Below are 25,795 nucleotides of genomic sequence, written 5' to 3'. Positions count from 1 at the left end.
ATAATAAACAATTTCTGATTTAAAAGAACTGACGTTGCTACAATTTTGTGTCAATAAACCTTTTTTCTTTTTAAATACCAGAGACGTTACTCTAAAAATCGAAATCTGACATCTAGAATCGAATGCATAGATTACTTGGGAATAAAAATCATAATAAATTATTGACATGTGTTTCAAGTTCGATTGACAAATGTTTCAAGTCCGTATCGATTGATTCACTTTAATCGATGTTTTTAAGCAGGTTACCACCCTATGAAGATAACATTGATAGACGTCAAATGTTGCCTATTAAATTGGCTCGACAATAAGAAGCTTATTAATTACGTATGTAATAAAGTTTATAATTTTGTTTCAAATAAAATGTAAGCCAAATTACCTATACAAAGAAAATGTTTTAGAACTAATTCTACTACTACCTAAAACAACCAAACTATCAATAATAAAAATAATTGAACATTAAATTATACATAATGCCTATCTGAACATTCTATAATCTATTATGGATAAAAAATCTATCCTGCATATACAGTCGACTCCCTTACATTAAGTAAATTGCACATTTGTTCACACATCAATACTGGTTTAAAGGAATACTGTTTTTCTGTTTGCACAGCTGTACTATCCAGCCTAGCAGCCAAAACGACGCTAACAACAAATACAACGCACTTATACAATAGTACTGAGAATATATCGGCAGTTCTAAAGTTTGGATTAGTATAAGAGTGAGTAGAGATTGCAGGCCGGTCCCTATGAGCGTGTTGATGCCGAATATTAGACCGAAACAGCTCTCGTCGCTCAGCTGGCTGGCTATTTTCGCGCTGTAATACAAAATAAATATTAAAATTGAACTTATAAATCATTATTATTATATTTTTCTACTAGATGCTAGTGTATTCTCTCTTGTGTTGTAATTTTATTTTCCACCCACTTTGAGAGAACAAATTTTTCAAGTCTTTATTTTATACAAATTTATGAAGAAAAAAATTGTCTAACCTGTTTGACTTTCTTTTATCTATATTGACTACAGCGCCCCGGTTTTGAAGTTACCCCGCGTACGAGACAAACACGTTTGCAACGTGTGCGGCCACGAACACAGAGAGTCCCTGTACTATAGTCATACCACTAGATAGTACTGAATACAATCTTACCTAGCTAGCGTGATGGTGTAGTGATACAGCATGCCCATCACAATGTACCCCGCGTACGAGACGAACACATTCGGCACGTGTGCGGCCACGAACACAGCGAGTCCCTGTACTGCGGCGACGGGCGCTGGTAGCGATGCGCGTGCGCAGTACGATGATAGGAACGCACCGAACGCACCCAGGAGCGTTTGTATTGCTTCCACCGCACCGTTGTACGCAATCTGGTAATAAATAAAAACAATTAATTTTAATTTGTTTTCTTTATTTTTTTGGTATTATTATGTATGTCAGTATGTAGTTCTGTGTTCTTATATGAATAAATCACTCAAACTACATACATATATTTGAATTTATTCGCTTCATAATAATTTTAACACAAATAGTTCTAAAACTACAAGAATACTAGCATTTGAAAATAATAATTTTTGAAGTGATATTTCTGTATTTTGTTATATTGTGTGGCAGATTGTGTTGTTAAATGACAATAAATTTATTTCTTTCTTTCTTTCTTTCTTTCTTAAGGCGACGATTTTGGTATCTTTGAATGATGCAAAAGAATTTTCACTTCTGACACGTGTGCTAGGCTCACACGCTCTTTTTTTTTGTATAGCGCGGACCACGCGACCACCTTGGGCCGGCTGTACGCGATATCAGCACCAGTAGCCAGCGGCGGCCTTAGGGGGTGGCGAACAGGGCAATCGCCCGGGGCCTCGCTCTTGCAGGGGCCTCGCGCAACAACCCACCCAAGCAAATTAAAAAAAAATGAAAATGTGTGCGTGTACTGAGTATGTTCATGCGTGTGTATGAAGGAAACGACGATATTATCTCGGTGCTGAAATACATAATAGAAAACAAATTAACTGAAGTTTACCCCACTATCGAAAAAGTCCTGAGAATTATTGCCACCACACCTGTGACAGTTGCGTCTGCTGAAAGGAGTTTTTCGAGGCTTAACATTATTAAGACATATTTGAGCAAGAAGCTTATATCTTATACACTGGAGATTTCGGTATGAACATTTGACGTGTAACAAGAAAATTGTTGTGTTCTATCACTTTCACACCTAACTTGGTATTGCCACTGTTAATACGAAGTTTCCCCAAGGCTACTATGTATGCTGTAATATTCTGTGCAAAAGGTTAGTTTTTGTACATGAGTTTGTTGATAAATTGCCAACAACGTCATTCAGAAGCATTGTTGGATGAGACAATTATTATTTATGCTAAATAAAATAAGTATCTGAACCAATTATTAAAAAGCGATATTCCCTGATTATGGGTAGTTACCATAATAAAATTGTAGCAACTCTCACTTTGACAATATGACAATAAGTGTCAAAAAAATTGCGTCGCTTCGAATATTTAAGTTAATATTGTTGCGTATTTAATAAATATTTTCCGAATATAAATAATGTATTGCATTGTGAAAAATTGCAGAAGTTTTTGGACACCAAATTCTGGTATAAAATTTCACAGGCAAGTGTATATTTACGCTATTTACAATATTCCTCAATACTCATGCATTTACCTGTTTAGAATCATTTTCATGGCAAAAATCGTCAATTTTATCATCATTTTAGTAATCAATCATGCTAAATATCTTCTATCTATCTTCTTTTCCTAATAATTTCATCATTTTTCAATAAACCAATTTAACAAGTAAGGTAACCATGATGACGAGTTTTTACGGATAGCGAAGAGAAAATATTGTAATAGTTAACAAAATTATGATGAACATTTAGAACACCATTTCAAAGATTTTTATACTAGTAATGAAACAACGCACGACATCGATATTGCACTCACATGTGGTTTTATGTTTGTTCTTCTTTAACATAGAAATTAATAGTTCTTTTAACTTACCAATTTTTTTTTGTTTTACTGATTTCAGCTTTCCAAAAATGAAATAAAAAGAAATAAATGGCTGTCCATAGTGCCTATCAAGGGTAAAATTTATCAACATGCCAGAATATGCAGTTTGCATTTTAAGCCTGAGGATTACGGTCCAGAAAAAAAATACCTTTTGAAAAGTGCTATACCTTTTTATTTACCACATTCTTGTTACTGCGTCTCAACTGTGGATAAAGTAATTTTAATTATATTATAATTAACCACCATGAAACCATTAGTAACCGTAAGTACAGCTCCTGAAAGACATACGAATTTCTGAGAACTGTAATATCGTTACCACACATCAACACTAGCGATGCAACTCTCCCTTTGGAATATTGAAAAGTTTTAGACTGAAGCTTGAGTAACCAAAACGATGTATTAATGTATGTAGCACTCATTTTAATTAAAAAATCGTAGTATGAGATCAAAAGTTATCAAGCGTTATTTAAAACTATCATTCTCTACCAATTAAAATGGTATGTACCTATAAAGATGATAATTATTCATGTAAGTTGACCAGTAATATTATAATATAAATACTGTTAAAAATATATGTCGTTATTATTTATAGACCATGATTTTTAGTTTTTTTTATTTCGAAAAATCCTGAATATACAAACCAGTGTGGTCACCCACAGAAAGAGACAAAAAACAACACTGACGTCATTCAAGGTTATATTTTCTTGTGACAAGTTAATGGTCATAGTGCAATCTCCAGTGTATTAGATATAAGCTTCTTGTATTTGAGGAATTCGATGACACAAGATCGGCTATCAGCCCTTGCTATTCTTTCAATCGAAAATGACGTAGCTCATTCGTTGGATTATTGTGCTTTAATTAAAGATTTTAGCCTTAGGAAAAGCCGCAAACATCAATTTTAACCCACCGGCACGTCGCTCTCGCGCTGTATCTGCGCCCACAGCAGCTGCACGTACGTCTGCGCCTGCACGAACAGCGCGAGCGCGGCCGCGTACAGCGCGGACCACGCGACCACCTTGGGCCGGCTGTACGCGATATCAGCACCAGTAGCTATGTACCCAACCCACCGGCACGTCGCTCTCGCGCTGTATCTGCGCCCACAGCAGCTGCACGTACGTCTGCGCCTGCACGAACAGCGCGAGCGCGGCCGCGTACAGCGCGGACCACGCGACCACCTTGGGCCGGCTGTACGCGATATCAGCACCAGTAGCTATGTACCCAACCCACCGGCACGTCGCTCTCGCGCTGTATCTGCGCCCACAGCAGCTGCACGTACGTCTGCGCCTGCACGAACAGCGCGAGCGCGGCCGCGTACAGCGCGGACCACGCGACCACCTTGGGCCGGCTGTACGCGATATCAGCACCAGTAGCTATGTACCCAACCCACCGGCACGTCGCTCTCGCGCTGTATCTGCGCCCACAGCAGCTGCACGTACGTCTGCGCCTGCACGAACAGCGCGAGCGCGGCCGCGTACAGCGCGGACCACGCGACCACCTTGGGCCGGCTGTACGCGATATCAGCACCAGTAGCTATGTACCCAACCCACCGGCACGTCGCTCTCGCGCTGTATCTGCGCCCACAGCAGCTGCACGTACGTCTGCGCCTGCACGAACAGCGCGAGCGCGGCCGCGTACAGCGCGGACCACGCGACCACCTTGGGCCGGCTGTACGCGATATCAGCACCAGTAGCTATGTACCCAACCCACCGGCACGTCGCTCTCGCGCTGTATCTGCGCCCACAGCAGCTGCACGTACGTCTGCGCCTGCACGAACAGCGCGAGCGCGGCCGCGTACAGCGCGGACCACGCGACCACCTTGGGCCGGCTGTACGCGATATCAGCACCAGTAGCTATGTACCCAACCCACCGGCACGTCGCTCTCGCGCTGTATCTGCGCCCACAGCAGCTGCACGTACGTCTGCGCCTGCACGAACAGCGCGAGCGCGGCCGCGTACAGCGCGGACCACGCGACCACCTTGGGCCGGCTGTACGCGGAGCGCGCGTGCCGAGATACAAGGAATGCCGCGTCAAATACTTGCGTGCGGATCGACGGCTGAAAATGAGTCGTAGGTACATTAGAGTAAGGTTCAAAATAGTGTGATTCGAATTATTAAGTAAGGTAGGTGACGCACACCAGGAAGATTAGGTTTGCAAGCCACTGTTTCGAGGTTAATATAGTAAAAAATAAGAGTAAGGAGGTTAACCATTAATATGTAATAAAAGTAGCATTAAGAACGAATTGAAAGTAGATAAATAATATTTTGATAGAGCAATAGATAATTTTTACAGATTTTATATTTTTGAATATTAATATGAGATGTAATTACTTACCGTTTTTGTAGGTGCTTGTTTTTCTACAGGTATATTGATATCTATTTGTCCTGCACTAACTATTGATCTTCTGTGAAAGTAAATACCGTATGGCACATGTGGTAACCAGAAGGCCCAGAAAGTTGCTAATATTTGTGCTGAAAAAGGAGAAAACGATATTGTTTAATCATGTATGTTTTTAATCATATTGTATGGTTTGGATTACTATCAAACTAAATCATAATAAAAGTGAGAACACATAACATCAGAATAGTAGTAAAGTTTGCAAGCTTCTAATCAGTACTAATAAATTATTCATTGTGATTTGTCGGGATATTTAACTGTAGTCTTTTATAAAACCTTTGTTTTGTTTGTTGACAGAAACAACTGAAAACAATAAATTAAATCATCATCAAACATTTTAATCTAAATTAAACATTAATATTAACAATATACATCAATCAAATAAAAGAAATTTATCAATAAAATTTGTTACTGACCTTCACAAAACTGAAGGAGTATAGATAAAAAATAATAAGGCATTGATTATAGCTAGCTTATAAATAACTGACTTATCATTCTTAATTTTTATATTCTTAGTTTTATGCAATTCATTCTCTTTACTTTTTGTATATTTTGTAAAAGAAGTTTTTATTTCTATTTAATTATAGAAGACAGATATTATGATTTATTAAGTACTCTAAGATATAATGGTTTTTACTAATGACTTTATGGTTTGCAAGCCGCTAAAATGATTATATACCTATACAAGCGGTCCAACCCGACTCGTACTTCAAGGAATATTATAAAAGAAATAACGAAATCGGTTCAGCCATTCTCGAGTTATGCATTTACTAACACATTTGCGATTCATTTCTATTTAACAGATACCTATATTTTGATTTGGGTATTAACCTGTTCGGAATTGCAAATAGAATATATAACAATAACAAAACAAAGGAACATGTTCATAACTTAACTCTATACAAACAAAACTAACACACTTTAATCTGGTTAAGGCAGGTTCCTTATTTACCATAGTATATTAAGACTCAAGATGTATCTCAGAAATTCAGAATGATTCATTGTAAAAGCTAATGTGTTCATACTAGTCTAGTATCATAATCTTATGACATTATTTGCATCAAATGATAAGATAGCTTATAAATTATAATATTATGTAACATAGCCTACTTTCAGATGGAATGCAGCAATTCTCTTGATTAAGAAACAAACAAGAAAAAACGAAATATTTCAGTTTTATGGTGATTAAACTTATATGAAACGAGCAACTATAGAATTTCTGTAAAGAATCTTCCTTCAAAGCAAAGGGTAATAAAAGAATTTGAAAATGACTATTCAAAAATTAAGCCAGCTGAATTAACATATGTTTCATTTGTTTTTTAAATTTTCTCGTCCTTGTATTGGTCTGAGGCATTCTATGTTAATACAGAGAGAAGAAAAAATATTTGAAGATAATATTTATTTCTTTCCAAAATCATGAAAAGATTTAAATATTTAGAACAGAATTATCCAATAATCTTGTTTAGAATTCAAGCTTATTTGGTATTTAATGAGCACTATACCTCACTTAAAAGTAGTCTCACTATGAAAATTTAATATCATAAAGTCCACTATTGCAAGTTTCAGTCCAGTGACTCAGTTTCAATCAAGGTTAATTAGTAATTGAACTACATTACCTATGAGAAGTATACTCAACGATAATATGAATAAAGTACCTACATTTTTTTCCATTCCATAATATTTAATACAACTAGATTATGACTAAAGTCTAGATCAATTGATCTGATTTTCGTATGGGGAATTCATTTACAAAGAAAAAGAAGTTAAAGAAAATGCAGACAGCTTCTTTAAAGTTACAGGTCCAGGAGTTTCTGAGAGCAGCATGTTCAAACAAACTAATATTTCAAATTAAAAACTTGTGTTATTTCTTCATCCTCGAAACCAGTTTTTTATATGATAGGTATAGGAAATAACAGTAAATTTTAATGAGAATAAGATAAATTTAATCTTATAGATAAAGTGTTAAATATATTTAAAGTACATACCTGTAAATGTAATATAGTTGAGATCTCTATAGTCCATGGCTTCATAATGAATGAGTAGTTGTGAGCTGACTCCAGAAAGAAAACGGCCAGTAAGTGCTGCTATTCTAGTATAAGAAGATACTCTAGAATATTTTGCGGTGTCAACCTAAAAATATGTATTTATTTTAATATTATATTCTATGTAATAGATCCAGTTTCTAGATATAAATTTGCATGTTTATTCTTATAAAATTTAATGTGCCTTCTACTTCTAAAAAAATCTTACTTTCGCATAGATGTATGTGAGGTAAGCAACCTCTGTGGCCATGTAAATCCCATATAAGAATTGGGATACTTGCAGCCATTCTAAACTTGAAGTCCATAGCAATACAGCATACACTGAGATCCCACTTAATCCTTTAAAACATAATATTTTCATATGCTATTAGCTAATATGTATAAAATAGATACTCAAATTGGTGTAGGTATTGTACAAAATAACCAATTGAAGATATTTAATTTATAATGTTTGACTTAAAATGATTAAATGATGCCTAGTAATAAAATAACATGCTAGTTTAAGTCACACTCAATAAATAAATAGTAAATTTTACAAAATTAAAAACTGTTAACTCTCACCTGAAAGTATGATAACTGGCTTGAATCGTAAGAAGTCTGTGACGAGGAACACAACAACTAATAGCGCCAAATAAGAATAAGTACCAACAGGATAAACATCTCTGTTTAACTGAGATTCAGTTATATTTCTCCATTGGCCTAATAAAAACTCTGTCACAAAAGGTTCCGACGGCCGGATTTCTCGTAAAGTTCCAAACAAACACAAAATAAGAGTTATCTTGATCCAAGCGAGCATGTTGTGCGTCTTATAAGATCTTACAAGAACTGAATGAAAACAGTACGAGATTTGATAAGCGTTTATGAATGCCGGTCTGTTCCTGTAATGATCATCCAACGGAGTATCTTTGTATACTTTGTGCACACATGATAATAATTTTGCCTTTACAACCAGCAATATGTTTATAATTTGTTACTTGGTGCATTTTTTTGTTGTTAACACTTACGTAAGTTGCTAAGTCTGCAAATATTAATTAAATACTTTTTTTATCGAATAATAACTGTTTCGAGATCTTGGATTTATATATTTTTCGTCTATTATACATTTGTCTTAACGAACACAAGGTACATCAATATTATTCATTTTGTTTTATTTTAAATCCTATGGCGCCACATAACCTTCATGTGATTTTGAAATTTCAAAATTCAATTCATCAATGATGTGTCAAATGACAAATCTGTCAATCATATGTTAAATTGTCAAATGTCAAATGTCATTTTTGACCCATATGTTTTCCTGATTCGGAAACCGCCCTTCATATTAATTTTTTTAATATTTTAATTTATTTAAAGCAAAAACATGTGTTGTGTTTGTAACGTAAAGAAAACTCAAAAAATAGTAAACACACTTAGGATTTATATTTAAGTTATGCTCATGCATGATAAAAGATTCTACAATATGTTATTAAACGATAGAGTATATGTCATGATATTTTCTGTCATTGTCATACTACATTGTACTGAGCGATGTAACCACTAAAATGACCTTCCTTGAAAGAGCGAGATCGTTAATTGTCAAACCCATGCAAAGAAACAGGACAGAATATATAGTTTTTGTCTTTGTCGACATGGCCGGTTTTATTGTTTGGCAAGAACAGATTGTGACAAACAAACTTGGCGTCTTTTGGATTTTTCTGTGATTGTGTGAATTTACAGTGTTTATTGCGTATAAAAATTGGATAATACAGAATATTTAGTGTACGTGCGATGGTGGGTTGCAGTGTTTTGGGTTGTAAAAGCCGGAGTGAGCGAAAAATTGAAGGAATAACATTTCACACGTAAGTAGGCGAAATTATCATTTCTTTCGTTATTACAACGCCAGATGATCATCGATTATGATGTTTTGTGATGAATTCAGTGATGTGATGCCAAGAATATTGAGTTGTGATACGTGTTTTCACTATCTTAAAATAAAATAACGATTAACGATGAACGGTTCAGGGTTGCCATAATGGCTACTTTAATTTACCCAAATAAATCATATTTCTTTATTGTCAGTACATACATACGATTCGAGGTCTTGTTTTGTGAAGAGAAAATAAAGATTATGATTATAATTAAAGATTATGATTGTTGGGTTTGCTTATCATGGTAGGTACTCATCCTACTTATATTATAAATTCGAGGGTTTGGATGTTTGTTTGTTACTCAATCACGCAATAACGTCTGGATGGATTTCAATGATATTTTGCACATGAGTAGTTTATTACCTTTAACACGCGGATGAAGTCGCGGGTAAAAGCTAGTAGTATAATATTTTTATTGAGAGGAAATTAATTCTTCTGTACGTAAACTTTAATTTTAGTTACATTTATTTAAGGGCTTTATTGTAGTTTATTTAACTTATTACTCAATAAAGATAAACTTTCGTAACATGCGAATAAAATCTTCTTTTTTCAGGTTTCCATCCAATATTGATAAAAAGAAATGGCTGGATGCCACTGGACGAGAAAATTGGCTGCCAACAAAATATTCAAAAATTTGTTCCATTCATTTTGATGATGATTCATTACTGTATAAAAATAAACGAGTACAATTATATCATTCAAAGTGTTGGTAACGAGAGGACAGTAGTGACTTCCGGTTTTCTACTCTTTTTTGCCAAGCTGTACTTATTTCATTATGTATATAGTAATAAATAATAAACATGTTTATGTTATAGACTGGTTTTATTTCATCATTGAACGTGTCGTGTGTCAATGATGTCCATACAATTCTCCTTACCTACCTTACGGAGGTTTTATTAAAGTATTTCGTACGACTACGACATAAGAGTTACATTATTGAAGCTAGCATTTAAAATATGCAAATTCAGAATTTTTAGTTTGCGAAGTACTTACAGGTATTTATAAAGTCTGTTCGCGATCAAGTAAGATTCATAATATTTTTTACCTAATATGTGGGAATTGCCAACTTATTAGGCAACACCACAAAATTCTATTTCTGTTTCATGTGCGGTCACGCCATGGTTACATCTATAGGTGTATAATCTAAGGTACTGAGCCAAGAAGCTTATATCTAATACACTGGAGATTGCACTATGACCATTATCTTGTCACAAGAAAATATAACCTTGAATGACGTCAGTGTTGTTTTTTGTCTCTTTCTGTGGGTGATCACACTGGTTTGTATATTCAGGATTTTTCGAAATAGAAAAAACTAAAAATCATGGTCTATAAATAATAACGACATATATTTTTTAACAGTATTTTTATTATAATTACTGGTCAACTTACAAGAATTATCACCTTTACGACATACAATTTTAATTGGTAGAGAATGATAGTTTTAAATAACGCTTGATAACTTTTGGCTACAAAGCTTGGATATTAACCGATATACATCATTAACATCCTTTGTAAATAGAGGAAAGTTGTGTTTTGCATCAGATGCTGTTTACCAAATTGTAAGTTACTCAGATCTTCTTTTTAAACGCGTTGCTTCGACGGGTCAACTTCAAGCCAAAAACATCAAATAAAAACTGTTTATAGCAGTATTTTTTTTCTGGGTCGTAATCCTCAGTAATTTTACCCTTGATAGGCACATATATTTCTTTTTACTTCATTTTTTGGAAAACTGAAATACGTAAAACAAAAAAATATTAGGTTAAAAAGTATAAATTCCAATTTAAAAAAGAACAAACCACAATATGTGAGTGCAATACCGATGTCGTGTGTTGTTTCATTACTAGTATAAAAAATTTTAAAATGGTGTTCTAAATGTTCATCATAATATTGTTTAGCAATATATTATCGTCGCTATCCGTAAAAACCCATCATCATTGTAGTGTAAGTCCTTCCCTATTATCGGCTCTTAGACGCACACGACCTCTCACTCCGACCGCCTGCAGCCAACTGAGCTGTGTAAGCGGTGTCACCGTTGCACGTGCGCAAGAGATGACATAATACTTCCGTCTCTTTCACTCACATACACTACATCCCTCCTTTATTTTAGAAATTTTTAATTTTTTTCAATTAATTTTATTAAATAAAATATTATGTTCTATTCGGGTATGTTATATGTATGATTCTATTCTAGTCTATACCTAAGCACCAGTATCAGTTAGTAAACACAACTCAGGGACACGTCCGCTCCATACCAGCCATAGAGTAGAATGTGTCACCTGGCCTAGTAATATAATTCTATCTATATGCAACATCTCTCCTTTTCATTTTTTTTCTTTTTTTTTTCCATTAAGTATATGTATATTCAAAATTATAATAATTTTTACAATATATGTATTCAAATCGATATTAATTAATAATTTTTTCAAACTCAAACCTTCATTCATCAACCAGACCTCGTCCAGAAACGTTTTAAAATCGTCAGTATAAGGACAATTTATTTACCAACGAATTTACCACTGGTTCGGAAAGCCGCCTCAACAGAGAAGAGCCGGCAAGAATATATAGGCATATAGTCGCTCCTTCAAAATCATAGAAATGTAACATCTTACATAGGTATTTATAATAACAATAATGACAATTTATTTAAGTATACGACAATCTATCATGAATAAGTTGTATACTTATATGTAAGTTTATTAAGTCATTATTTATTTATTAACCAATGGGACGAAATCGTTTTCAGTAACTTAATGTATATGTAAGGTATAATGTTTAAACTATGTTCCTTCTGTAACTTAACTATACTTTTGACTAACTGTACCTGTACTGTACCTGTACTGTACCTGTACTGTACCTGTACTGTACCTGTACTGTACCTGTACTGTACCTGTACTGTACCTGTACTGTACTTAACCTGTTTTATTTTTTCCTTACATGACTATTGCACTACCTTGTTGATATGTTTCACTCACTATTTATCATGACCCGCACTCCAGGTCATTTAGAAGAGGTGAATGCTGCTTCTTCTGACGCATAATTTAATTCACTTTACCTGCACCGGCATCTGCACCATCTAAGTAACCACTGTTTTCCCACATATTAAAATTATTAATAAACGATAGCTGCAAACCGAATTATTACCAAGTGAAATGCCTATAGACTGGGTACATACTTAAATGCTCGGTTATTATTTAATATCTATATTCTGTATATGTACTTCGTTACTAAAACAATATATGTTCCGATTTTAATTCAATATACCTAATAAAATCGGAATGTAATATAATATGTATATATCTGTACCCTAAATAATATAATAAATATTATACGGCAAAATTTTAACCAAACATTAATTGGTTCATTATTTATTCTTATTTAAGCAACAACAACTTATCATATGATCTTTAGGCACAGGGAAGATTTGTTTATTTATTCGTTTGTCCGTCTCTCTTTCATATCGCAATAAAGCGATTTATGATATATTTTTGGGTGATAGTTTAGAGGCTAGAAAGTGGCAGCCTTTTTTATAGCGCATTAAAAATATTTAATTCATACAGATACATAGTATTACAATGTTAAGGTTCATAATTATCAATTATTTAAATACCAACTTTCGGGTATAAACCACTCTGACAGAATTATAGTCTTAGTGGAGCTTGCTCTGCAACAGTACAATATCATACTATACTGTGCCATTGACTTCTATTGAACCGCTTTTAGCTTCACCTGTATGTTCGTATGACTGTATGCAACCGATTCTTTTCGATTCGCTTATGACCTACCCAAACCGTACAGATTTAACTTCAGTGACAATATTACAACAATTTATTGACAATACAATAATGAATATTTAGTAAGTAAAGCGTGATTAATAATGTATTACTTTTTTTATACTTCTTATTGTAACCTCAACACACACGCGGTGTTGTTCATTGTATGATTATTACATTAATAACACATAGGTATTTAAAATTCAATTAATGTAACGAACCTAAAACGAATCAAAATGTATCATTTTGTTGATGACTTTTTTTATTTGTTACTTATGATAACATTTGTATTTGTATTACTGACAACTTAATAGCCACTTGAAAAAGAAAAAGATAACTTAATGACAATAATAATGGCTAGACATTAATCACACAAAAAATCTGGTCTGAAAATAAGTAGTTGGATACATATTTTTTTTAACTGTACAATGTTAACTGTAACAATCAGTAATACAAATTTAACTGTAACAATCAATAAAAACTTTGTTACCTATAACTATATAAGTATTTGCATAAATTAATTAACTTGAATTTACAATATTCAATTTTGCATTTCGAAATCAATACCACTATACCACCTCAATATTGTAGAGATTAATACTTGGAATTTATATTCTGACTAAGGCACGAATGGTGACCTTTTCGCGATAATACATTTTTTTTTTTTTTTTTTGCTTTGACAAGAAATCTTTAACGTATTTCTTAATTGATAATCTTTTATTCAATCAAGTACGATATCCATTATTTTTTCGCAGCGGTGTTAATGCATTAGGTGCGATATTTAATGTTCAAAAGATGAGCTCTTAAAAGATGTATTATGTGTCTTTCTAAAACACACAGCGTTGGATGAAGAAAGCTGTCTATGAATCCTATATATCTCTATAAAATAGGGTCACCTTACCGAACATCGATGGATCTTTCACCTCACTAGCAAGAGCGCGTCCCTAGTATGTCATCTTGTCATCGCCAATTTGACATCGCCTTTGAAGTGCTGTCATCTGCCAAGCTCATAGCGTTTATGAATTCGTGCGCAATAACATCGCGCAGAATTTATTTAGTATTTATCTCTAGTAGAAGTGATGTTTTTCACTTTAAAACACATAAAGCGTTAAATTTTAGTAGTAATTGGTGTTTCTAGTGTTTTCTCGTCTATTATAAAATTGGTGTTTTTAAATTAAAAACAGTCGTTATTAATATAGTAATAACTAGATGCACATGGTGTATGATTTTACCATGGTTCTTACATATACCAATATTTGCGGTATGATGTGGTTATGATCCATTTTTTATTTTACATTAAATGTTCGTCTTGAAATTGACCTTTATTATCTATCTAAAAATTTTAAGTGTATATTTGACAGGTTGTTTGTCACTATACACTATCTATCAAAGTAATCTACTATATAAAAATAAGTCGGGTTTTCCTTCCTGACGCTACAACTCCAGAACGCACGAACCGATTTCCACGGCTTTGCACTCGTTGGAAAGGTCTCGGGCTCCGTGAGGTTTATAACAAGGAAAAGGTGTCTCTGGTGCGAAACGGACTTCGCCAGGTTTGCTAGTTATTAACAATTAACGATTCATATTTTATGCCAACTGTCTATTGTCCAACTATTGTCTTTCGCGGTATATTATTGTATAAATTACGTAAAAGTCGTTTTCAACGTTCCAACATGTAATGATTAACAGTGTGTTATACCTAACCCCAAACCGGGGTGCTACATTTCCGCTGAGGGAGTGGTGTTATGCTACTGCTACGTTCCGTTTAGAAAGCTTCTACATACCCGCAACGTTCCCGCGCAGGGAATTGTCGCGTCCTTGCCACGTTCCGATAAGGAACCTCATACGCTGCTACATACCGCTTAAGACCCATCTTCAGTAGTACTACGACATTGCTACGATTGCCGCTGAGGAAATCCTTCTACGTCTTGCTTGCTTCGGCTCCTTAATTCCTGTTGAAGGAATTCAGCGACCAACCCCTAAGACACCCTACCGCCTAGCCTTCGCAACGAGACGCGCACTCCATCTTACGTCCACCTATATCAGTAAGAGCCCTACCGGAGGGTTTGGACCTAGGCACACCACGACCCTTATTGTTACTGATATTTGTATTTTATTTTATTAATTAACTAAATTAATTGTCGACTGTATGGTGAGTATCTAGTTCTTATTATTATTTTTTTGTTTCCACCTCACCTACAACGCCACATAGTATATACAATAAAAATGAATAGCCAAATATGTTGCTAAGTGTAAAACTCAAACCTCGGCGCGCGGCGTATCGGCTCGACCAATTCGGATAATATTCATGTTCCAATTCGTTTAAAGAACCGATAAAAGGCGAAAGAGCATAACAACGTCTGCCAGGTGGGTAGTTTGAAATAATGAATATTGAGACTACTCTGTATGTCTCTCATTCCATTTATTTTTGTTTTCGAATATTCATTGTTTTATTACCTTACCCTGTTTATGATTATTATATTATCACTTAACCTGTCTAACTTTATAGTTGTCGGTTATATGTGCAATACCTATCGCAGATATTTTAGGTATTGTTATCATTATGATTATTCTTTCGTTGTTTAACAAAATCTGCTATGAAATTATGAAAATATTAAGTCACTTTTAGATAAGAATAATAAAAGCTACTTTAAATATTTTAGTATTTACTGTATGCTCTTAAAAATTGTATTATTCCATTTTTTATTTGGATATCAATACTAACCGTAAGTATTTTCGAAGATACAATCTATCTTACGAACAATACTTCACTGTGAAATGGTGACGAACTATCACTTTTTTTTTTTTTTTTTTAAGATCGCGTATTTAAGTGCATGAATTCGCAATATGGGCATCACCCAAAATATAAACATTTTATACGAGCATCACCCGTATCACATCACTACAGGCATCACCTGTATTGTAATTATATTACGACTACCAGGCATCATCTGGTATAACATTACAATGTAGGTACACACGGGCGTCACCCGATTTTTTTTTTTTGTTACTACCAGGCATCATCTGGTATAACATTACAAAGTACACACGGGCGTCACCCGATTTTTGTTTTTGTACTACCAGGCATCATCTGCTATAACATTACAAAGTACACACGGGCGTCACCCGATTTTTGTTTTTGTACTACCAGGCATCATCTGGTATAACATTACAAAATACACACGGGCGTCACCCGATTTTTCTTGACCACCAGGCATTATCTGGTATCACACGGACATCACCCGTTTTTTCCTGTACTACCAGGCATCATCTGGTAATACATTTTAAAGTACATACACGGGCGTTACCCTTTTTTTTTCTCAGGCTTCATCTTGTAACATTATAGCGTAACAACAACAAATTTAGAAATACCTTGTCGTGGTCCACATTATCGAAACACATACATCAGAACTTCCATAATGTTACCGATGTTACCATATTAGCCTGTCCAGGAAACTTACGTTCCTTGCATGATCATCATTAATTACTTCTTTATGTGCAATAATAAATAATCTTAAATAATACTCATGCAACTTCACATCGAGTAATTAAATAAGAAATAAGTGGGTATTTGGTATAATTCTATTTTGTAACCAGACAAATCTATTCTGAGCTGATCGGGAATCGAACCTTCTTAGCTCATTTAATTATGTTTAACCAATCCCCAAAGCAGGTTCTTACATATTATCAGTATTAATAAATTTATATGTAAACAAATGTCCCAAAATAATAATCTACAGCCTCGACTAACAAAATATCACATTTAGTCTCGCATAACGCAGTTACAGTCCTATGCATGACTACGTGAGTACATACTGGACGACGCTAGCTGTATACCCGTACACTGTACAGTGTATTTATCAAACAGGCACCATACGCTCGAGCAATAAAGACAGCCCGCGTATGCATTGGTATCAGTGTAGTTATATTGTATACGAGAAACAATTTACAAACCTACTTTATCCTTCTGGCTACAATTATTTAAGAGGTTTTGCTAAATCTTTATGTAAACGAAACCTTCGTTTTCTACGGCGCGGAGGCCGGAGGCCTCTCGAAAGGCACGCACATGTTATTTATCTACTTTGTGCGGATATTTTTTTTTATGTAAGCGGCACAAAATATCATAATGAAAATAGGTATGTGTGTATATTATTATTAACTTTAAAATTCCCTTCGATGTAACTTGACTGTGGATATAATTAGTTCAATAGTTATCACAGCACACCTATTTCCTCCCCTTTTTTTTTTTGTTTTGTATTTTTTTTTTTATTATCAAAAAAAAATTACTTACATTTATTCCCAATTTACCTCGTCGCCAAAAATGTAGTGTAAGTCCTTCCCTATTATCGGCTCTTAGACGCACACGACCTCTCACTCCGACCGCCTGCAGCCAACTGAGCTGTGTAAGCGGTGTCACCGTTGCACGTGCGCAAGAGATGACATAATACTTCCGTCTCTTTCACTCACATACACTACCATGGTTACCTTACTTGTTAAATTTGTTTGTTGAAAACTTGTTGAAAAATGATGAAAGTATTAGGAAAAGAACTTATTTAACATGATTGCTTAGTAAAATGATGATAAATTTGACGATTTTTGCCATTAAAATGATTCTAAACAGGTAAATGCATGAGTATTGAGGAATATTGTAAATAACGTAAATATACACTTGCCTGTGAAATTATAGGCCAGAATTTGGTGTCCAAAAACTTCTGCAATTTTTCACAATGCAATACATTAATAATATTCGGAAAATATTTATTAAATACGCAACAATATTAACTTAAATATTCGAAGCGACGCAATTTTTTTGACACTTATGCCATATTGTCAAAGTGAGAGTTCAGAGTTGCTACAATTTTATTATGGTAACTACCCATAATCAGGGAGTATCGCTTTTTAATAATTGGTTCAGATACTTATTTTATTTAGCATAAATAATAATTGTCTCATCCAACAATGCTTCTGAATGACGTTGTTGGCAATTTATCAACAAACTCATGTACAAAAACTAACCTTTTGCACAGAATATTACAGCATACATAGTAGCCTTGGAAAAAACTTCGTATTAACAGTGGCAATACCAAGTTAGGTGTGAAAGTGATAAAACACAACAACTGGGCAATATTTTCTTCTTACACGTCAAATGTTCATACCGAAATCTCCAGTGTTTAAGATATAAGCTTCTTGTACTGAGCCGAGTACTGAGCAGTCAGCAGTAAGATGTCAGAAGGAGCCATTATTTAAGAGAAGAAGAAGATGTCAGAAGTGACCATAGAGTAATATAATATAAACTGGAAGTGACTTTAGATGTCTGTCAAACTCAAGTTTGTATTTTGTATTTTGTAATGATAGTTCATTTTGTAGTTCCTGATAATACGATGCTATCGAAAATCCTTATGATAAGGATTCAGCCTAAAAAATGAATTAAGATCAAAATATAGAAAACTTTTCAAATATAGAAAACTGTGATTGCACAAAGTGCATTTTAGTAGCATCGCCTGGCATTACGTCAACAGAAATTTTATAAATGTTCGTGTGTTCCTACTGTGATAAAACTTTTAAGTATGAGAGCGAAAAGAAAAGACATGAAAGGAGTCATGTACCAGCGTTCGAATGTCCAGAATGTTTCAAAAAATTTAGTTTTGTGTAAGTTGTACACAATAATTTATTGTTAATTATATTACCGGGTCTTCAAAGATTATATTGGATACATTTCTTTATAGTTCAGCTTTAAGGCGTCATCAGAAACAACATGAAAGAGGAGAGCGCGTGAACTGCTCGGAATGTGGCAGAAGTTTCCGAGATGATGCTCTACTAAAACGCCATATCAAATACGCCCATGAAGGTAAAATTTATTGAGTTAGTTTATCAAATTTTCAAAAACACAACTTCATAAAGATAATTTCAGTTCTATGCATCAAAGATTATGCAAAGTATAATATAGATATATTTCTGTATTGTACAAATGTATCTTGTTACAGAAGTGCATATATGCACAAAGTGTCAAACAAAGTTTAACAGCCTGCAAGCATTACAATCACATGAGAAAACACACAAAGCAAAGTCTGAGAGGAGATATAAGTGTAGTTACATCGGTTGTACGAAAACATTTAACTTTGCGCATCACTTGAGGAATCATGAACCAACACATTCTGGTCAAAAACAACACCACTGTAGTTCATGTGGAAAGGGTAAGTTAATGTTTGTTGAATTAAGTTAGCAAATGTTAACTTGTTAAGCACATAGTTTAGTAAGTCACTTTATACAGAGATTTCATTGTCTTGATATCTTTAAATAAAGATATCAATCTTATAATATAGATAAATATGAAGAAGCTAGAATATAAAATATGTATACTTAATTAATATTAGTCACAAATTTTCATAATATCATATCATTAGATGTAACATAGCTGTTAAATTTAATATTTTACACATTCACTATACTGATATAATTGCAACTATGTATGTGAAGTTTCATTAAAAAAAAAATCAAATGAGTTCATCTTTTGAAGAGTAAACAAATCTGTTTGTTCAATGGAACCAAAAATTAATTTTAATGTTATTTTTTATTATTTTCTACTAGTAACCTTTGTTACTTTGTCTATAATGGAAAGTTTTCAACTACTTGATCTAATCTATAATGTGTCTATAATATCTTTTACATTAAATAAATGAAAACTCCATTTCTTTATACAATAACTGCTCTTTTTACAGGATTCATTCAAATAAATCACTTGAAAACTCACTTAAGGAGTCATCAGCCGGATTCTTGGTTGAATTGTATTGTACCCAGTTGTGGTAAATTATTTACAAATGAATATGCTTTAAGAAGACATCTTGCTAGACACAGTGAGTTTTTGCCTTTTTTTTTTCTTATGTAATAATTATTAGCAGTTTTGATTAACTTCATACTGCTGAATTTTATTAAAAATATTTTTTTAAACGAGGCAAATTAGGCAAAAGTAGTCTCAAAATTTAGTATTGGCAATTTACTACAAAAGTCTGTACATTATTTGATCAAAAAATTATTGTTGTTTACAGAAAATAATGAAACGGACAATATGAAACAGGAGATAATTGAAGGTTTGTAGTTTATTAAAATTTATTAATTTGTTCCATAATAATTCACTACATATCATATACATTAGAATCTTTTTGAACAATTGTGACTGTACAATTTCCTATGACATTATTTTTTTCTTTTGCAATTTCTATACCATTGTCTTTTTTGTATGAATATTAGATGAAAAAAAAGAAACTAAATTAATTTTTAATTATTATTTTGTAGCTGAACGGATGCAAATTCAACAATTAGATATAGACAAAGTATTTACAAAAGAGGTAGCGGACTGGTTTGATAAGTATCAATTGAATGAGGAGTTAAATGTAAAGGAAAATAATGTGATAGAACCAAATAATAATGTACAACATACACTTCCTCCTAGTAATAATATAGATGATAAAACTAAACATAATGAAGAAACAAGACCTATAGAACTCGAAAAGAAAAACAAAGAGAGTAATTGTAAGAGCTGTTCCTGTGATAAATTTATTAAGAACAATCAAAAAAATAATATGCCTGAACTTACATACAATAGTGATGGCACAATTAAAATTAAAGAGTTTATAGATGAAGATATTATAATAGAAAATAAAATAGATGTTGCAATAGAAGAAAAAGAAGATAGAAGTGAATCTAGTAATAATTTAATTCCATACAATAGTTGTAAAGCAATTCTTGGTAAATGTATTGTTTCTGGTAGTGGAACTATCAGTGAGGAATGCCTTTGTGCCAAAATGGCTATAGATGATAACCAAATGATATCTCAAGAGATTGATGAAATCACCCCACATCCAGTTAAATCTATGGCATAAAGAAAAATAAAAATGGATATACAAATGGGATTGTGTTTTACTTTTCCTTTTTCCAATGGAATACAGAATTAGTGTATTGAAGGTTTATTTTTTGCAAGACAAGGAAGATAGTGTTTGTTTAAAACTAGAAATGAAATAAATGTCCATATTATTAAATTTATATTTATTTACAACATATTTCTTTACAGTTTCAACCATATTATACAAAATATATCTCAGTTAACAAGAACTACAATAATTATTATTATTTTACAATCAGACCTCACTTCCACAATAAATCACTATGTTAAATTATAATATACTTTATGTACGAATGGAATGTAGCTACAGGTATGCGGAAGTTATCACATCACAATATTCCATGGCAAAGGAGCTTTCAACACAATAGTGTATGTTTTTGATGCCACAGTTAAACTTAAATATAAGTAGTGCCCATAGAAGGAATAATATGATAATATTAACACAATATAATTATCTATGGTAACAAATTAAACAATTTCAGGTATTTACGTCATTGTATAATTTTTGAATCAACATCGGTAAATATAGTACAATCATGATTGATGTATTTTAGTCAAAGGTGCATCTTAACTTGAAGCAATAAATAATCTAAAATAGACACGATGGTGATGACTCCCTAATTTGACTAGTCTAACGAAAAATATATTTATAACAAGTACTTAACGATACTTATCAGCAATATTGTTATTAGCAGGTATACATAAATATTTGGAACTTAAATAAAAATCTTTATCGATATAAGATTTTCGATTTACATTTGAATGAGCTGCAGAAACTGATTACGCATTTGTTCGACAGAAATCACAGGAAATAGAATACAATGTACAACCTTATGCATGATAATAATTACATCTAAGTTCACGTATGGACTACGCTTCATTGTTTATTACAGGATCGGCGTTCGATACATCTAATGTCCTTCTATCACTTTTTTTGGGGGAATCACTTATTGAATTGAGCTCTTCACTGTCACTTTTATAATTTTTCTTTATAGATTCTTTATCATCAATTGGCACTACACTTAGATATTCCGTTGGTGATACGTTATTTAATCCATTTTCCGATAACGCGGGCTTAACTGTTTTCGTAAAATCTATATCGTCTGTGTCTAGTAAAAATGTTGAAATAGGCAAAACTTCATATGAATCGTTTCTCGTTGTGGTTTCTATAACGGTCACAGGTGTGGTTTCTTGTGCTTTAGCTGTCGTTGATTCATCATCATGATTGCTTGGGTTAAGAAGTAAATCATTAAATAACATATCGTCCTCTGTAGTTACAGGTACGTCTCTTTCTGACGTTTGTTCAGATGCCAGCATACTTGTTTGTGTGGTTTCAGAGATTGTAGGAGCATTGGTAATCATTTCTTGAGCTTTGTCTGTTTTGGCATCAACGTGGATTGAACCATGTTCATCTCCGTTTTCGTTTTGTGTTTCGTTTAAGGTGCTTGGTTCAAGATCATGTCCCTCTTGTAGTTTTTTCACGAGAATTTTATTGTTCTCAACTTCGGGAAGGAAGGGATTCATTTCCGTTTCGTGGTCTTCGTATTCCGTTGAGTGCGAATGTATTGCCTTGGGTGATGTAGTTGTTTGGTTATTATTTTGACTAGAAACTTCGTATATTGTTACACTTAGATTGTTTACTTGTGAAGAATTTTCAAAATTTTGGTTAGATGTTGGTGATGTAGTAATTGCCAGATTTTCGTTATTAGGACTATTTGTATAAGTAATTGGTTCATTGTTTGGTATTTCCTTTATTATTATACCCCTATTTGTTTCATTCAATGTTTCGTTCATCACCCGCTCCGTATTAGCAGACATAATAGGCGATCCCATATCATTCGATGATAAATACATTGGTGCTGCAGATGAAGAAACGTCGCTTACAGATTTCCCGGCGGTTCTGTAAATATATTCACCAATGGTTGTCGTTTCTAGCGGTACGGGATTGGTTTTTGGTAAGCCGTTTTCTGTAGCGATTTCTGTTATATTTTGAGTCGAGTCAAATTTTCTTTCTAAGTTTACTCTTTTCACACGTGGATCTTCATTGTCATAATCATGTAAAATGCCATACAGAGGTTCATCTCGATCAGACATTTTGCTGTTATTGCTTTCCATGTTGTTCAAATAATCCGGTTCAAAATCATCCTTGTTTAGTTCTTTAGTAATTACTTCATCAACTTTTGTCATTGATGCTTCGGTAGTTTCTCTATTATCCGATTTTTTCATAACATCTTCATAGTTAACCTCTGTAACTGGCTCTGATAACCAGTCAGACTCCGTAGATTTTTCTGTAACTTCGCTAATAACTTCATTAGAGGTTGTTGGTTTTATATCATTGTTGATCGACTCTTCCATTGACTTTGAGGTTCTATTGTATAATGAGCTTATGGTATCAAAAGTAACGTCCATATTTTCATTCGTTGTATTTCTTTCTAATGTTTTTTCAGTAGTTGTTATGTTGGTTTTTTCTAAGGCATCCATTAAATTTTGATCATAGTTTGTCATTTTATAATCAGAATTTATTGAGTAGTTTATGTCAGTATTTGATTTCATTGTTGTAGTTTGAGCCTGTTGTGGTTCGTATGAACTATTTTGGTTTATTGATATAACAGTCTTATTCATGTCCACTTCATCATCGTTTGTGTAAGCGGGTTGTGAATCAACATTTTGATTTTGAGCATCATTAATCATTGATGTAATTGTCGTCGGTTCATCATTTTTATCTAATCTTATCGTGGTAGCTTCTTTTTCTTGATTTTTATTATGTATAAGATCAAAAGTTATTTCATCCATATCATTTTGTTTATTTATTTGTGTTGTTGATTCACTCATAATTTCATCAAAACTTTTGGATGACCGTTGTTCTGTTGGATTGTCTGAATCAAAAGGTGAATCTGCATTATCGTTTTGAAGCCAATCATTCTCCGTCGTTGTTTCTTCATTTAAATTATTAGCGGTAACATGGTCTTGATTACCTCTTATCAACGTAATAATTTCAGGATTTGCTTCATACGATGGTTCATTTCTTATATTAGGTTCCGAGATGGAAATTCGCGTCGTTGTGGTTTCCATTAAAACTGTCATTTTGTCATTTTCATTGGATTTCACTAGTAGGGATTCGTCAATGCTCTCTTCAGGATTGGCTGTAGTTTTGTCAGCCATTTCTTGCTCAGTATTGTCATTGTTTTGATCTGCTATTGGTCTTATATTTAGCATGTCGTTCTCCTTAGTTTCTTCGTCTTGATTGTTAAACATTGTATCTAAAGGTACAGTTTGTTCCGTAGTTAATTCCATACCACTGTTATTTATTTCTGATTTTGGAATGGTTTCAGTTGTGGCGGCTGCTGGAGCATTTGGTTCCCAATTGGAAGATTCTGAAATATGATTAGATTCTGTATTTGCTGATGGCTCCTGATTCATTTCTGTAGTTGGTTCAGGTTGTGATTCTTCATCCATATTACCTTCTCCACCATTTTCCGCTTCATAATTATTTCCTGTGGCAGATTCTGTTTCTGTATTATGTTTAATTTCTGGTTCAAAAGCGCGTTCTGTTTCTGTTTCCGTATTTGATTCCGATTCAATTTTAGGTTCATATTCCATGTTCTGCTCAGTAGCAGATTCAGATTCTGATTTAGATGCATTAGTAGGTTCAGGTTCTGAACTTGGTTCGCTAGCAGGTTCAGGTTCAGGATTTGGTTCGGGTTCTGGATTAGGCTCAGGTTCCGGATTGGGTTCTGACGTAGGTTCAGGTTCTGGATTAGGTTCTGATGCAGGCTCAGGTTCTGGATTGGGTTCTGATGAAGGTTCAGGTTCAGAGGTTGGTTCCGGTTCCGGTTCTGGATTTGGTTCAGGTTGTGGGTTTGATTGAGTAGTTGGTTCAGGCTCTGGATAATGTTCATGATCGGGACTGGGTTCAGCGGCTGGCTCTACTCTCAAGTTTGGCTCGGCTGTGGGCTCTGGTTCAGCTGCAGGTTCGGCTTCTGCAGATGGTTCAGGTTCAGCAGAAGGTTCAGGTTCTGCCGTCGGTTCAGGTTCAGCGGCTGGTTCAATCTCTGCAGATGGCTTGGAATTATCATTGGGTTCGGAAGTAGGCTCTGGTTCAGGCTTTGGCGTTTCTTCTGAATCGTTCTGTTCACTTTGATGGCCGAATATATGGGAGAAATTCAGTTCTGCGTCCGACTCAGTTGTGGTTGTTGTGGGTGATGAATTCGTTTCTTTCCAGTCAAATTTGTTATTATCCATTACTTGAACAGATTCCGTAACTGGTTTCTCTTCATCTACAGTGGATTTCATAGTGCTAGAGTCAGAGTCGAGGCCAAGGTTTTTCAGTTTATCATCTGAAAAGCCTCTTGATTGTGTAGAATCCAAAATATTTACACATTTTTTAGGTGAATGCATATCTATCATTTGTCCATGTGGACATGTGCACGTAAATTCTAGTGTTGTGTCATCGAATTCACATCCGTGTTCACAGTCGTAATTGTTTACTTTACACATGTCTAGTACTGGTCTAGCCTTAATTGATTCTTCAGCAACGTGATATACGCTTATCATTCTGTTATTTCTTGCGAGGTAAGAATCAAGGTTTGTTCTAAGTGAATTGGCTGTAATAAGGTCTTCTGTGGGTTCAGCATTATATTTTGGCGACCAATGTATTCTGTAGGTGACGATCACGGATCCATTTCTGTAATGGAGAAATAATAGGTATATATTTTTATCTAGATTCACTCAATAGAAATTAAAAATATAAAAATTTGAAAAGAAGGAAA

At 34.0% G+C, this 25,795-nt stretch overlaps 3 protein-coding genes and 1 long non-coding RNA gene across 8 annotated transcripts in view; 2 read left to right on the top strand and 2 right to left on the bottom strand.

Moving 5' to 3' along the window:
* Positions 1 to 384: 384 nt before the first annotated feature.
* LOC149489974 (thiamine transporter 1-like) lies at positions 385 to 8,641 on the bottom strand. Of its 2 annotated transcripts, XM_089714820.1 has the most exons (7): positions 8,014 to 8,641; positions 7,661 to 7,791; positions 7,396 to 7,540; positions 5,348 to 5,484; positions 4,884 to 5,069; positions 1,149 to 1,366; positions 385 to 818 (listed from the first exon to the last, which is right to left on the bottom strand). In XM_089714820.1, the coding sequence occupies exons 1-7, from the start codon at positions 8,246 to 8,248 to the stop codon at positions 572 to 574; spliced, it is 1,299 nt and encodes a 432-aa protein (XP_089570946.1). In that variant the 5' UTR covers positions 8,249 to 8,641; the 3' UTR covers positions 385 to 571. The 2 variants fall into 2 exon arrangements, with proteins under 2 accessions (XP_089570946.1, XP_089570945.1); XM_089714819.1 differs by lacking the exon at positions 4,884 to 5,069 and having other exon boundaries at positions 386 to 818; positions 8,014 to 8,640.
* A 340-nt stretch (positions 8,642 to 8,981) lies between these two features.
* Positions 8,982 to 10,168, top strand: LOC149489973 (uncharacterized). The gene is made up of 2 exons (XR_016318371.1): positions 8,982 to 9,287; positions 9,910 to 10,168. It is a non-coding gene; the product is annotated as an uncharacterized LOC149489973 (long non-coding RNA).
* Positions 10,169 to 18,446: 8,278 nt separating this feature from the next.
* Positions 18,447 to 25,795, top strand: part of LOC149489955 (uncharacterized) — a 216,607-nt gene continuing 209,258 nt past the window's right edge. Inside the window, exons 1-6 of one of the 2 annotated variants that reach the window (XR_016318374.1) lie at positions 18,447 to 18,775; positions 18,853 to 18,974; positions 19,111 to 19,320; positions 19,846 to 19,980; positions 20,173 to 20,214; positions 20,420 to 21,414. Coding sequence is in view for 1 of the 2 variants with exons in the window: in XM_089714818.1 (XP_089570944.1) it covers positions 18,657 to 18,775; positions 18,853 to 18,974; positions 19,111 to 19,320; positions 19,846 to 19,980; positions 20,173 to 20,214; positions 20,420 to 21,006 (1,215 nt within the window). In the remaining variant the exon portion in view is untranslated. Of the gene's footprint in view, positions 18,776 to 18,852; positions 18,975 to 19,110; positions 19,321 to 19,845; positions 19,981 to 20,172; positions 20,215 to 20,419; positions 22,079 to 25,795 lie in introns of those variants that run through there. The other variant, XM_089714818.1, reaches the window with a different exon arrangement.
* The window catches only part of LOC149489972 (uncharacterized), a 51,487-nt gene continuing 46,844 nt past the window's right edge, over positions 21,153 to 25,795 (bottom strand). For all 3 annotated transcript variants that reach the window (XM_089714793.1, XM_089714795.1, XM_089714796.1), the window contains one exon: positions 21,153 to 25,710. In XM_089714793.1, the coding sequence (XP_089570919.1) occupies positions 21,897 to 25,710 (3,814 nt within the window). In that variant the 3' untranslated portion in view covers positions 21,153 to 21,896. The remainder of the gene's footprint in view (positions 25,711 to 25,795) is intronic.

The sequence above is a fragment of the Colias philodice genome, chromosome 3 (genome assembly GCF_061535455.1).
Source record: "Colias philodice isolate Cphi_HAF_F1 chromosome 3, ilColPhil1 Martin Lab GWU primary, whole genome shotgun sequence".
Taxonomy (NCBI): Eukaryota; Metazoa; Arthropoda; class Insecta; order Lepidoptera; family Pieridae; genus Colias; species Colias philodice.
Note: the sequence above shows the minus strand (reverse complement) of the source record. Positions and strands in the feature narration are given on the sequence as shown.